Source organism: Cyanistes caeruleus, chromosome 6 (genome assembly GCF_971803275.1).
Source record: "Cyanistes caeruleus chromosome 6, bCyaCae1.hap1.1, whole genome shotgun sequence".
NCBI classification, from domain to species: Eukaryota; Metazoa; Chordata; class Aves; order Passeriformes; family Paridae; genus Cyanistes; species Cyanistes caeruleus.
The window spans coordinates 39,398,748-39,413,719 of NC_141706.1; the positions used below are offsets into that span (position 1 = coordinate 39,398,748).

At 35.8% G+C, this 14,972-nt stretch overlaps 1 protein-coding gene across 5 annotated transcripts in view; it reads left to right on the forward strand.

Annotated features, from left to right (window-relative positions):
- DPH6 (diphthamine biosynthesis 6) overlaps nucleotides 1–14,972 on the forward strand; it is a 198,829-nt gene that overhangs the window by 75,256 nt on the left and 108,601 nt on the right. For all 5 annotated transcript variants that reach the window (XM_086894410.1, XM_086894414.1, XM_086894413.1 and 2 more), the window contains exons 9-12: nucleotides 3,225–3,375; nucleotides 4,273–4,404; nucleotides 7,065–7,194; nucleotides 11,555–11,729. In XM_086894410.1, coding sequence (XP_086750536.1) covers nucleotides 3,225–3,375; nucleotides 4,273–4,404; nucleotides 7,065–7,194; nucleotides 11,555–11,729 — 588 coding nt within the window. The remainder of the gene's footprint in view (nucleotides 1–3,224; nucleotides 3,376–4,272; nucleotides 4,405–7,064; nucleotides 7,195–11,554; nucleotides 11,730–14,972) is intronic.

Sequence of the window (14,972 nt, forward strand, 5' to 3'; positions counted from 1 at the left end):
ATGGATTTAAATAGAGCTACTGAACACAGTATGGCAGCTCTGCTTAGGCTGGCATTGAGCCTGTTGTTCCTCTAGTGCCAGGTTCCACACCTAATACTTCTGCTGTAGCCTGCACCTGTGCTGCTGTGGGAAGTGATTGATTGCCGATGTTTTTGGAGCCTTGAATCGGTCATTGTGGTGTATCATAGGCATTGAAACCAACAGACATCCCTAATTTTTTTTCAGACTTTGCATCTTACAAGAGATTTTTGATATTTCACAATAATTTTCAAAAATTTTGCAGCTGACACAGGTTTTATGTATGTGTGGAAACACAGATGTATATTTATCTTTGTGAAGAAATATTGATAGAAGCTAAATTATTTGTAAAATACAGTGTTACTAAGGAAAAAGGGATGTGACTGTAGATGATATGAAAATTTCACATGGCATCAGTTTGACATATTTGTAACATTAACAAATTACAAAGATACAGGGGAGGTCTCTATGTTATATCAAACCAGTTTTGATAGAGTCTGTGAGGCTCACTCCATACCCATTTTTTTTATGAAACATGTCTTGTAGAAGTCATGTTTAGAAATGTAGATGAAAGCATTTTAACTGGTGGCATAAAAGTGGAATAGGTGCTCTTATCATGTTCACTTGCACTATAAATTTGGTCCTCCAAGTTAGGGAATAAAAAGAAGTTACAGATATTTAACAGCAGCTTCAGAAGACACTTGTGTCTCCAGATCTCTTCAAAGGTGATTATGCAAAGCTTAATAAAACTGAGTAAAAACCTGGCAAGCTGAAATTTTTCCTTTTCAGTTAACTTTTTTTTTTTCTTTCTTTCTAATAGATTTTTATGGCATAGTGAAGTTAAAATCCAGGTGATGTAAAAACAAAACCCAAAGCAGCAGTGTAGTGGCATCATTCACATTACCATGTCTGTGTGTGCTTACTCAGGGGTAGGACCAAGAGGTGCAAACTCTGCATGTGTTACATTAGAACTCCCCTGAATGCCTGTGCTACAATGCATATCAAATGTTTCACAGTGGATGCTACAAATTACTCAGTGAAAGTAGCTTATTTAGTAAAACAACAATTTGCAAAAACCAAATTGCACTTCTAGCACGTGATGCTGCTATAAATCTGTATTTCTCCATGAAGTGCTATCTTGTAGATAAAAAAAAAAGAAACTTTTAAAATACTTTAATTTCCTTGGTTCTTGTAGCTTAAACCATCTTAAGATCTTTTTCAATTACAGATTTGTGTTCCTGATTCATTATTTTTTAAGTCATACTGAAGGCTTAGGAGCAGTCAGGCATCCCTCTGGATAATGGCAAAATGCACCCACTGATGGCAGTAGTCAAAGGTGTAATTCAGTGAGTGGGAAATGGTACAGATGCTGCTGGCTGCTTGTCTGTTGGAATGTTGGAATGCGTGTCATATTTGTGCTAAATTGCAGTTTTTGTCTGGGCTATTATGTTACAGCTTCTTGACTTCTTTTAACCTCTGATGTACAATTGATTCATGTAAAGTAGATTATTGCCTTGACTTTCATGTCTTTCTTGGAGGAATGAGTAATATGAAGTCCAACCAAAGAACATCAGCCCCTCTTAGATAATAGACTTAGTGTTTACAATGCTTATAAAACTACGCATGACCACTCCTCGAGTCAGCAGAACTGAGTTTCCTCTCACAGATAATGATCTTTTTGTAATTTAGCCTTTCCTTAAAATTTCCAAATGCACTCCTTTAACTTAAATGGATGCTTTTTCACATCAATGAAGTCAAATGTTGATGTAAGAGTTATCACAGATTTCTGATGCATAGTACAGTTTTCTGCCTTTATTTTTCTGACTTTTTCTGTGATTAATATGAAGAGAAATATTTAAAGGTGCAGTAAGATACGTTTTATTTTCCACAGAAAAGAAAAAATATAATAAAATTAAATACAATAACAATTACTTCATTTTGTAATGTTAATATTCTTTTTTAATAACATTTTGTGTGGAACATGAATTTATCAGCTAAAGGAATATTCAGAAGTTTCTAATCCCTATTTAAGGATTTTAAGGATTGTCAAATGTCTCATGTTTTGTCAGCTTTTTATCTTGCCTTATTTGGATTTAATATAATTTTTGTGAATTTAGTATTTTAGAAGCCTGCAGTAAAATGCATAGTTTAGATGCTACATGAAATTTGAAGTCTTTGGGAAGAAATTTAATTGATATAATCTGGCATTACAGCATGCAATGGTGTTTGATTAGGGTTTCTAGGTAAATTCTGTCATAATTAGTATTGCTTTTAGATAGACAAGTGGTATTACCCAAGCCAGTGATCCAAAAGTCAAAACACTATGCAGATTAGGCAGAGTTTCTGATTGGAAAATCAGATGGGAGAGAGTAAGAGTTCTGATTGCTTTAAAATTAAACAGCAAACAAAAGAAAAACACAAAATGAGCGCAGAATTGTTGAAGACTGGTCAGTAAGATCTATGCCTGTGTATTTTGCTTTAAAAGGTATAGTGGGCAGTTTTTGCTTCCTGGTCCTCAGAAAGTATTTGGGAAAAATAGTTTTCCTTCCTTGTCAAGAAATTGCTTCAATGTACAGATCTTGGAAAATGCATTTTTCTGTTATGTCAACTCATACAAAAGCATTTGATGGAAAGGATAGTCTTTGTAAAATAATAGAGATTTTGTTTGTTTTTTTACAAACTTTTTTGGTTGTTTTTTTGTTTGGTTGGTTTTTTATGGACTACCTTCATTCATTGTTCCAAGAAGTTTTAAAACTTTCTTATTAATCCTCTGCTCTATTTCAAGTATTTAATGACAATGTTAATTAGAAAATTATTATGTTTGTGCTTCTGTTCCTTTGTTAACTTAGTTTATACTATTTTTTTGAAAACACAGTTGTCTTGTATATAATTGTGGGATGCCATTTCTTCATAATAATATACATTCTGCATTTATTCTTGGGTGTCATTGTTTTTCCTCTCTACTGTCCTCAGTTACTAAGTCTGCATTTTTCTTCCTTTTGATATGTCAACGAGAGTACATTATGTTTTGCCAGTTCTGCAATCTAATGGGAAATCCTAATGCTATTCTTTTGTGAATTGCTCTGATATGATGAACTGTAGTATTTTTTGTAACTTAAATATGTATTTGAATGACAAAATGTGCTGATTTCATACTGCTTGGCTTGCTGTTTACTTGCTTATTTTATAATGTTTGTCTCAAGCAGGAAGAATCCTCAGATACTTTTGTGGTCAGTAGCTGTTCTTGTGAGATAGGCTGCACAGATGATGATATTCTCCCTTTATCAGAAGAGTATGAACCACAGAAAAATATTCCAGTCATCTGGAAGACTTTGAAACATTACTCTTTGGATTTCAGTGAGTTTTGCACAGTTTAAGAAAAAAAATAGATAAAAAGATTGACTCTTAAAGATTGACAATTTCATTGCAGGTGGAATATGCTAATTACTATACAAGCACTTCTGAAAAAAATGTGCTTGACCCATAGTAATTAGTCTGAAAAAGAGGTCCTACTAGAATGCATTTTTCTGATAATAATCAATAGATCTGTAGAAGTGAAGCATTTCAAGCTAGTTTATAGGAGTGTAGCACTTAGTTTTTTCTTTCTTTCTCTCTTCCCTCCTTTCCCTCTCCTTCTCCTGGAAATACCACAACATTTCTATTACACTACATACATAGATGGGTACTTCCTGAAAACTTTGTTTCACAGCTAACAGTGTTTGGGTATTGAATAGTATTTAGATCTTTGATATTTCTTGAATATGGATAAGAGCCTTGTGGGCTTTAAAAATGTCTAAACAGGTTACACATTTGCAAAGATTATCAGAACCAGGTTAAGCTAACTTCCAGTAAAATTTTGGCATACAAGTTTGAAAGATTTTTATGCCACTTAGATACTTTTGAAAATTTTAGCTTTTCAGTGTTATATTTTGTGCCAAGTCTGTAATCAAACAGGTTAAGAAATTGTAAAAGATCATCAAAAATGGAAGGGAGGAGAAAAAGGACTGAAATTCTCAACTAATGTGCTACTTGCATGGAGATTTTGTGAAGGCACTGTTGGAGAAGGATTTGGGAGCTTTGCTACCAGAACCTTTTCCTCTGTTTCTGTTTGTAAATATTTTTGAAGATGTTTTTACAGTTTGTGGGTTTCTTTTTGGTTGAAGTTCTTCTTCCTTAAACAATTTAAAATGTATCCTTGGTTAATCTGAAACCTTTCATTGTTATAATCATAGTTCTTTTCTTCATTTCCCATAGCTAAGACATTTCAAAATTCAAGAAAATCCCTGAGTGGTTACCAGTGGTTTTCAGGTATCACTGCCCACTTCCTTCCATCAAAGGATAAAAATGCTCAAGATGCAGCAAGGGAAGCATTTTCTTCTCTCAGAGGTGCTTTATTCAGTTAATACATTATCTGCTGTCATTGATTATGTTTTAAATATGGTCTTAAGGAAGAATCTGTATTTTCATGTGGTTTTATAACTTTATATGTTGTGGTTGTTAGTTTGCCATCTCATTTTGAGTTTGACTGGAACCTTTGATATCAAGACTGCCAGCTTTAATATTTAACACATAATTTGACTGGCTTTGAAGACCTTGGAAAGCCAGAGCAGTGTTTATGTCACTGTAAAAACACTATTTCCACTGTATTTGCTCACTTTATAACGTTCTTGAAATATACAATATGTGTGAGTATGTATATGTGCTATAGATGCTGTCTACTTGCTAAAACACATTTGTGGCTTCCATAATTTTAAATTAAGTTTTCTAGAAAGCTGATATACATTTTGGCATCTAGGATTAGGTCAGTTGCAGTAAATCTCATTTATATTCCTAATGTAAAGATAAAATTGCTATCTTGGGAGTCATGAAATCCAGGTTCTTTACAAGATTCTGACATATAAAAGAAAATGTTCATGTTTTTGTTTTGTATTTTTTCACTCCAAAGTTTAAGTAAAGTATATTTGTACAGGCTCCTTTTCATTCACAAAAAATGGAAATATTTTAACTCTAAATGAGTAAACTCATATTCTTGTTTATGAATTTGCATGAGATACTGTCCTATCATATCTTGTTTTTGTGCATGTCCAGCTGCGTATTCATGATAGAATATAGGATGATAAAGAAACCGTAGAATTATTTTTTTTCAGAATTAAAGTTATACTTGGTAGAAGGTCATTAAGCTAGTTTTTGATTGTTTGGAAATCAGCAAAGTGGATTTGATCAGACTTTTACTGAAAAAGGCGATTTTAGTGTAAATCTGCATATAATCTATAAAGTGAATCAAGAGGGTTGTGAAGTCTTTATTTTTGTTCTCATTATATTTGAATGGAAGTTTACTTGTACAAACATTATGTAATTTTGCCTTAGCATCTGCCAGAAAAGGCTGTGTCTGACTAGTGCAGTAGCCTATTGCTTTCAGCAGATTATTTACAATACCTGTGTGATGGCAAGGAAAAAAACAAAATAGTAGTGTTCTGATCCTTTGCAGAAAATTTCATTTCTCACGTTTCTCTTAGTTATTCTCCTCTTGAAAGTGGGTGTAGAAACGGAATTAATTATGGTTTGGTTATGGTAAACAAAACTATTTGTTTTTTAGAATTTAATCTGCAAATGTGCATAAGGCTTTTTGTGAACACATTTCAAATCTCTGCAGCAGTTCAGCTTCACTGTGCTGAGAATGGAAAAGCAAAGTACTTTTAAACTCTTTGCTGGGTTAACTGATTTCACCACCTCTAAAGTGAACGAGTGCTGACAAAAGGATTTGGAAATGGAAATTTATTACTAGACGCTATGAAATGTTCTCTTGAATGGATGGAATTCTGTGAAGCAAAGAATGGGAGGGAATGCAGCGTATTGCTGTCTTTACATTTGCTTTCTTAAACTCTCACATTAAACTTTTTCTTTGGATATGATTGAAAGATTACAAAGATTTCTTTGCGTTATGTAATATAAAGCAGGTCTGGTGTAGTTGTATAATGGCAAAGTTTCATAAGCTTGAAGGAAATTGGATTTTTATTACGTTAAAATAGGATAAAGTTCTTAAATGTTACTTCCTGTAGACAGTTTGGATACTGTATTTTGTGGCTATCAGCTAAGGATTCTGATAACCCTTTAATAAAAAAAAAAAAAACAAAAAAAACCAAAAAAAAAACAAAACAAAAACCAAAAACCCAACAAAACAAACACCAACCAACCAAAACCAGGCAAAAAGCTGTACTTCAGTCATTGTAGCCTTTTGGGGCAGTTCTGCTTAAGTAAGGGTGAGTGTCACCTGATCATATTCTATATGTTATTAGAAACCACTGTTATGTGGATGACTGTATAAGGGTAATACATTCTGTCTGAGCACTATGACTGGAATATTCTATGCATACACATTCAGATGATCTTGACTTCTCAGTATCTCTCCTTTAGCTGTCTGCTTGAGCTTTCCTCTCCTCTCATCTTTCCTTCATTTCTCCTGTGGCCATTTCTGTTTCCTATTGTCTGTCTTGCCATTTATAATTCTTTGTTTATGCAGAGATTATTATTGCAGTGAGAGTTTTTAAAAACAGCTTAGACAAGCATCCCTCTGGAATAGCATATAAATATTTGATCTTTTCCTTGAAGATGGCTACTGTCCCTTCCAGTTCTGTATTTTTGTGATTCAAAATCCTTTGTAGATTACTAGCTGTCACGGAATGAGCATCCCACCCCAAGCCCCCCAAGATACTCAAACTTATGGATACGATTAATTTGGGCTGCAACATATCTACATGTATGAATGCATGATGTGTTCTCATGGGGCAAGAATTCACCACTGCTTAGAGTGGATAAAATTTATTTTGTATTCTGCTTCTGTATATTTGGAAAACTAACATGAGAAAGAATGTAATGGAAGTGTTAAATGGGGAAAGGTAGTATATGCAAAATCCTCAGTCATGTTTAGACAACAGTTAGGTTATTACAAGTTGGTTTTGCTGAACAAAACCAGGACCCCTATGCTGTCTTTCTACACACATTTAAAATATTCTGGTTTTAACAGCTATTTTTTTTTAATCCTGCAGCTAATTTGACTTCAGAGGGATTGAAACTGAAGGATATTATTTTGGTTCATCTATATATGAAAAGCATGAAAGATTTCAGTGTTATAAACTCAGTTTATGTGACAGAATTTGATTTGTGTCCACCAGCAAGGTAGGATTAGACTACTGCTATAGTATATTTATGATGTACTGTAATAGACTGAATTATTGTTGCCATGTTTGTGCAGTATTTTACCAAATGTTTGTGTCTCACAGAAGAAGACTTTTGCTGCCTTTTGGAGTATTAACATTACAGCTGCTCATGTCAAAAACACTAGGGTTAGAAATTCCTGCTTTACTATATACCATAAGGTTTACAAATGCCCCCCCATATGGACTTACAGAAGGATAATACATGGTTTGCAAGTCTTAGTTCTTTTTGACTTGATTGGACTGACAACTGTTTGTATTGCTGGGATTTTATTTGCTTTTCTTTTCTGTTTGCATCCCCTTGACCTGTTGGCAGTGCTTCTCTGAATGCAACCCAGGATATCACCAACCCTCTTTGCCACAAGGGCACGTTGTTGGCTCATGTTCAAGTTGATGTCCATCAGGAACTTCCAGTCCTTCTCTGTAAAGCTGCTTCTGAGCTAGTGGGCTCTCTACCAGTTTGTTCCTCTACCATGTGTAGAACTTGAAGCTTTTCCTTGCTGAACTTCATCAAGTTGCTGTGTGCCTGTTTCTTCATCCTGTCAATATCCATGTGGATGGCAACTTGCCAAGGATTCGTTCTGCCCCATCATGCAGATTATGAATGAAGATGTTGAGCAGGAGTGGACCCAATTTAGGCTCCTGGCTGTTCACCTGTGAGACTTAGTGCACTGATCCCACCCACTGAGCCTGGTTGTTCAGCCAGTTTTCACTCCACCTTACTCCCTGCTCATCTGGCCCATATATCAACAACTTCTCTATGAGTATGTTACATGAGAAAGTGTCAAAAGCATTACTGAAGCCTTACTGCCAATATTAAGCCTTCCTTAAAGTGATGAGGTCTGAAGCCTTCTAGGTCTTCATGGCAAATGTTACTCCCCTTTTCCTATTTATTTTGTTAAATTCAAAAGCAAAATTATTATCTGAGCAGTTGCTTGGGATTCACATCATGAGATACTGAAAGTCATTTCAAAACTATATTTAGGCTATTTCTTTCCTTCCCCTTCCTATATGCACTTAGCTCTGATTGAAGACAAATACTGGATTAGACGGATCTTTGGCTCGATCCAATATGGTTGTTCTTAACATCTTGTGTTTCCCTCAGATAATTACACTACATGGATAGCTTAGCTGCACTTACATGTTCAGTAAAAATTCATGTATGGAAAGAAATTACACTGATGATAACACTTATTCACAGGTACAAAAAGCATAGTTTTTTCAATATCTGTTGTACAAAATCTTCCATGTTGCATCCAAGTCTATGTCTGACATAATGAAACTGCTTCGTGATTTAGATGTGCATTATGTGATTTCTGTGTTATTTAATGTGGTGGACTTGTTTTCCATTTGAAATTGGATAAAAAACATCTAGCTCGTAAAGTATTTTTTTTTAAAAGATGTGTGTTAAAATTAATTTTCTGTTTGTATTTTTTATTGCCTTTGTCAAAAGGCTTATTTCTTTTTACAGTAATTCATAATTTTTACAGTAATTTTTTATTCTTCTGAGATAATATGCTGAGAATGCAGAACTGATATAGCTTGAAAAATTTCACTTGAATCATAGGTTAATACAGGTTGCAAGAGACCTCTGCAGGTCATCTAGTCCAATCCTGCACTAAAAGCAGGGTCAACTGTGTGGACATACCTCTTGTCTTCTTCATATTTTTAAAACCAACTGTTCAGCAATTTTCTAATGAAAAATCCTATATTTTATACTCTTACTGCAGAATATGAAGTGTAATAGAGGCTTGTGAATTTTAAGTATAGCAAGACAAATAGTTCAAAGACATTGTTAAGATAATCATCACATTCCACTACACTGCCTGGGTGTCAGACCCAAAACAAGCAGAGAGAGGCTTCTTTGAGATGTTGACTGTAAGGCAGGATTGTTAAATCAGAGAGAAAGGGGAGGGTCGGCTGTGTGTGCCTTCAGAGGAAGCATCTAATCCCAGCTGTAAACTACACAAAATTATTCTCCACTCCTACATATTCAAAGTCCTCTTTTAATACTCATCTTCTCCCAATTTAACTTTCATTTCTTATGCCTGCATGTTTTAGGCCTCCACATTTTGCATAGCCAGCTACTTAGCCTTCCAACAGTAAAATAATAAGGTAGAAGAATTAGAAAGTTGCAGGAAAATGACTTTTTAGTTTTATTTTTATGGAACAAACAGTATTCAGAGGGTTATAGAACATCCTGAGTAGGAAGGGACCCACAAGGATTGTCCAAGTCCCCCACAAGGATTGTCCAAGTCCACCTCCTGGCCCTGCACAGAACACCTTCAGAGTCACAACCTGTGCCTGAGAGCACTTTCCAAACTCTTCTTGAGCTCTGTCAGGCTGGTCCTGTGACCCCTGCCCTGGGGAGCCTGTTCAGTGCCCAAACACCCTCTGGGTGAAGAACCTTTCCCTAATATCCAACCTAAACCTGCCCTAACACAACTTCAGGCCATTCCCTTGGGTCCTGTCCCTGTCATCCCAGAGCAGAGATCAGTGCCTGCCCCTCCTCTTCCCCTCACAGGGAGCTGGAACTGCAGTGAGGTCTCACCTCAGTCTCCTCCAGGCTGAACAGACCAAGGGACCTCAGCTGTTCCTCATGGGACTGCCCATCAAGGCCCTTCACCATCTCTGTAGCCCTTCTTTGGATGCTCTCTAACACTTTATATCTTTGCTATACTGTGGCTCTCAGAACTGTCCCCAGCACTGGAGGTGAGGCTGTCCCAGCTCAGAGCAGAGGGGACAATCTCCTCCCTTGCCTGGCTGGTGATGCTGGGCCTGATGCCCCCAAGGACAGGGCTGGTCCTCCTGGCTCCCAGGGCACTGCTGGCTCATGTTCAACTTGCCACTGACCAGGAACCCCAGGTCCTTTTCCACAGCATTGCGTTTATGTTGCATATTTGTCTATGTTGCATTTTGTCCTGAAGAAAAATTGTACAGCAGTTTGCATGGTTGCATCATTGCATTATGTACAGAGGCCTGGTTGTGGAAGTTCTCACAAGCAGTATGCTGGAAGCACTGACTCGGGTGTGGATCTGCAATAAATTTGCAAAATTGTCTTGAAAATTTACCAGCCCAAGCAGAAAATCCATTCATCCATGCTTATGATGATGGTAATGAGGAAAAACTACTATATTTACATGTGGGAGGTGAGAAGAGAAATAGTTTTCTTGGAAAAAATGAACAAGATGGGAAGAATTTTATAAGGCTATGTTACATGATATGTAAAGAGAACAAGTAATTTTTTGTTGGATTCCTGCTGGGAGCTAAATGACTTTTCTATGCATGGACTGCAAATATAATTATTTTTCAGGCTTTGAAATGTTGATTTCCCCACATAGACCCTCAGCCCCCCTGCTTTTTAACTGGCCACATGCAACACACGTCTGTCTGTTCATCAAGGCACTCAGTCTTCCTTGGAGGAAACAGAAGTGAACTTCATAAATTAATGCTTAAGTAGATTTTTGAGTCCTGTCATATGTATGTATCTGTCATGCAACTAAAAGTATAGCAGAAAAATATGATAGGTATTTTTATTTATATATATGCTAGATATATAAATATGCACAGGTAAACTGTGAGAAGGTTGTGAAGCAACTATAAGCTGCTGCTTTTTTGAAAACTTTGAACTGTATTGTCATCCTCATAGGCAAACTCAGGAAGTGGGGACTGGATGAGTGGACAGTGAGGTGTATTGAGAACTCCCTGAATGGCAGATCCCACAGGGTTATAATCGGTGGCACAGGGTCTAGTGGCACTTGGAGACCTGTCACTAACAGTGTACCCCAAGGTTCCATATTGGGCCCAATACAAAAAAAACCTCTTGTTTAACTTATTCATCAATGACTTGGATGGAGGGAAGATGCCTCCTCAGCAAGTTCACTGGTGGCACCAAGCTGGAAGGAGTGGCTGGTACCCCAGAGCAGTCCTGCAGAAGGACCTGGACAGGCTGGAGAGATGGGCAGAGAGGAATCTTCTGAAATTCAACAAAGGCAAATGCAGGGTGCTGCCCCTGGGGAGGAATAACCCCATGCACTGCAGGCTGGAGACTGTATCTGGGAAGTCTCTGAGAAGTGCTGGGAAGTAGCTCTGCAAAGGACCTGGAAGTCCTGGTGGCCAAGAGGCTGTCTGTGAACCAGCAGTGTCTTTGAGGAGGTAACAGTGTTGATGCTAGCAGGTTATTGCAGTACTCTAACTTTTGTTATATTATCCTGGCAAAATTTCCTAAGATAATGTCCAGACAAAAAAAAGGGGAAAATAAATGTTGAAAGTTGGTTCAAAGAAACTTCTGCTTGGAAAAGATAATTGTCTTGTGTTTTCAGAGTATGCGTGGAAACGCGGTTACCTGATGGAGTGCTGTTTTGCATTGACTGCCTTGCACATAAATATGATGTGGCAATGGATGGTGTAGTACATGATGAAAAGCTGGTCCTGCATGTACAGAGCATTTCCCACTGGGCACCTGCCAGCATAGGACCTTACAGTCAGTCCATCAAGGTAGGAATTTTTGTTACTTCATGTGAATATATGCCCCTTTACTGAAATGAATCCAATTATAAAAGCGCATTCTCTCTATGTGCAAAAGAAAATGTGTAAAAAAAAAAAATACAGCATTTATAATTTATGGTTTTAAAACTTGTAGATGACTTACCTCTCATCAGTTCTTCATTTTGTGATAATAAAACTGGTTAAATTATTCTTTTCAGAGAATCTCAAGAACAGCATACTTCTGTTGTGTATTATAATTAGACAAAAAACCTGTCATACATATACTTTTATAATCTGCCTAGAATATAAACAGAATTTAGGAACAGCTGAGGATATTTCAGTTTCCTTGTTAAAGCTCAAACTTTTTTATAGGTAGAGTCAATCCTAAAATGCTTATTTAATGAAATCCTTTTTAATTAGAGGCTTGTGGTGCTGCTTAACCATTTAAAAGAACATCAAGGTTGAAGAACTGTTCTGTTTTTCAAAATAACAACAAACTGAACAGAATATTGAATAGTATTTGGAAGAATGAAAAGGAGGCAGTAAAGTATCATGGAAAAGTGGACTAGAAATTTGCATTAAAAATTTTCTCACAATATGTTATTGTAATAGACAGATGCATTCATAACAGTTATTTTCCTATCTAATATTCTTTCTCCTAATATGGTATTAGTAACTTTCTGACAATTCATGAACTCTCGACCTTTTCTGTTGCAAAAAATATATGTCTATCTTACCAATTCTCCTCTTGTGTAATACATAGTCCAGTGTTGTGCAGACTGATTTAAGCAAGACTATGGTATCTTTTCAAATTGCCTGAAATATTTTTGAGTCTGCAAACCTAGTGTAATAGCCATGCAATTGTATTTTGTTTTGTCTTTGTACTATTTTACAGAAAATTTCAGGAACAGTATTTTGCTTCAGAAGCTCACGTGGAATTTTTTTTTATTTTCAGAAAGAAATATTGATAGATTACTATTGTATGAATCTTGTTCTTACAGGAGGGTGAGGTTTTATCATCTCTCTATATCCATTTTTCTTGAGAAAGCAGGAATTCACTTTATTAAACTTTATTCCATTCAGTCTTACACTTTAATGATCATGATTGTATCATATCATGCATTATCCTTCAAAGATTAATAAGCTTTGTATCTTTGTTATTTGGAGAAACTTCTCTTTCATTGCAACTAATCTCCAAATCCTGGAACTGCCATCAACTAAATTCAAAAAAGTGTGTCAACTGAAAATTGCTTCAGTAATGCACTGAAAAATCTCATGCTGCAATTTGCCATAAACAGGTACTGCCAGATCTTCTGGTTATATGGCACAGTCAGCATACCCAAGGAAAAGTTCATATCTCTTCAAATGTGGTGTAACCAGTAACACTGGTCAGCAATTCAAACATGAAGGAAAATTTCCCACTGGTGTATTTTGTTTAGCTTTCTTTATTTCTAACCCAAGAGGGCATTTTGGTTAAGCAACATTATTTTCCCTTACAGTGTAAAAGAAGTATTTTTGCTTTTAAAAATTACTACAGGAGTAAAGTAACAGTAATGAAAAGTTGTACCTCTCCTACAGGATCACTCACTCGCTGTCCTTTATGGCTGTGTTGTGTCTCTAGTCCGCAAACACCTGTAGGAGGAATTGCTAGTATACATGACAGCCATATTTTTATTTTTCCTTTGCCAGATTTTGCCTTACTACTACTACTACCACCAATACATTTCATCTGGGTATCAATATTTAACACTCTGTTTTTGTCTTGCTAAGAATTTTTGACTTTTGGTAACATTTCCATTCCGCAGAGCTTGATATAGTACTGTATATACTGTAGTATGTCAAATATACTAGAACAAGTAAACATTTTAGTTAATGTTTTTAATATTTAAATATTTTTTCTTTCCAAAATAGCATATAAAGGATATAACTTATAAAACTTTTTTCATAAGAAAACATCACAGAAGAATGTATCAGTGCATAAAAAAAATATTTGAATTTGAAATTTTGTTAATGGAAGGTATGGATCTTTTATCTTCTTAAACATGAATTTTCCAAAATCAAAACCTTCTTTAAATGAGTTTTTAGAACATCCTAAGGCTATGTGTGGACAGGTATTAAGACAGCTCTTAAGTTCACCAGCAGAAGTAAGCACTTAAATATATTTTAGAAATGGAATATATTTTCCAGAATAAATAAAGAAGGAACAAAAATTATGTTTCAGTCTTTGTAGTCAACAAAAATTATATGAAATTATACAGAGTTTATGATGATGAAATGTTTATTAGTTGTTTATGATTGAGGACCAGAAGCCCAATGATTTTAAAACAGAAAATAATTATTATCCTTATGTTCTATATACATAGAGTATATATCTTTTCCTCAACAACAACTGAGCAATTAAATTTTTGTCTTTTCAGTCCAATATGAAATTTTGTGGACACTGGGGAATCAGCATGTATTTTTGCACACTGTTTCTGCTGAGTTCAGAATAGACCACAGACTAATATTTAGGATATTGCAAGGAGGGATTGAAGTGCCCTGGCATGTAAGAGCAGAGCTGGCAGCAGAGAGATGTAGGTAGTTCATGCAAACTATGGAATTCACACTTCAGGCTCAAAAATCACTCAGCAGAGCATCATTTCAATTCGGTAGGGATCTTCAGGATCTTGCCAACAGTGCTATAAGGACAAAATGTAAAGATTTAGAATTTACCACAAGAATGTCCTGACCTCAGTTTGATAGACACCAAACAACAGTGGCAGAATAAAATTAGGATTTTCAAATGACTTAGAGCAAAATTCTTCTTTTGAATTAACATTTTTTCTCTTCTGGGATTAACGTTCTATAAAAAACATCTTCAGAGTTTCTCTTTGTAAGTAGACATGAACTGTTTGAAGATACAGTAAGACATAATATATTTTGTACGTATGCCAGCATTATATGCATCTATGACTTGATTATGCCTGCTGAAACCTTTAGCTTGCCTCATGACCTCAGTTCTTTCCCTTTGACAGCTGCCAGATCCTAGTTTGAACCATCCTTCAGGCATCTTTTCCTCATTTTTTTTTTGCACTATCTTAACCCAGTAGCTTCCTTCTCATCCTTTTGTGATTCAACAATAGTTTATTATATTATACCATACCCATTAATACGGGGATAGAATACCTTCCAGTGGGTGGGAGAAAAAAGGTGATAGTCAGAAGTTCTGATTCTAAATAATTTCCTTTGGGTTAGATACTTGGGATGATATTC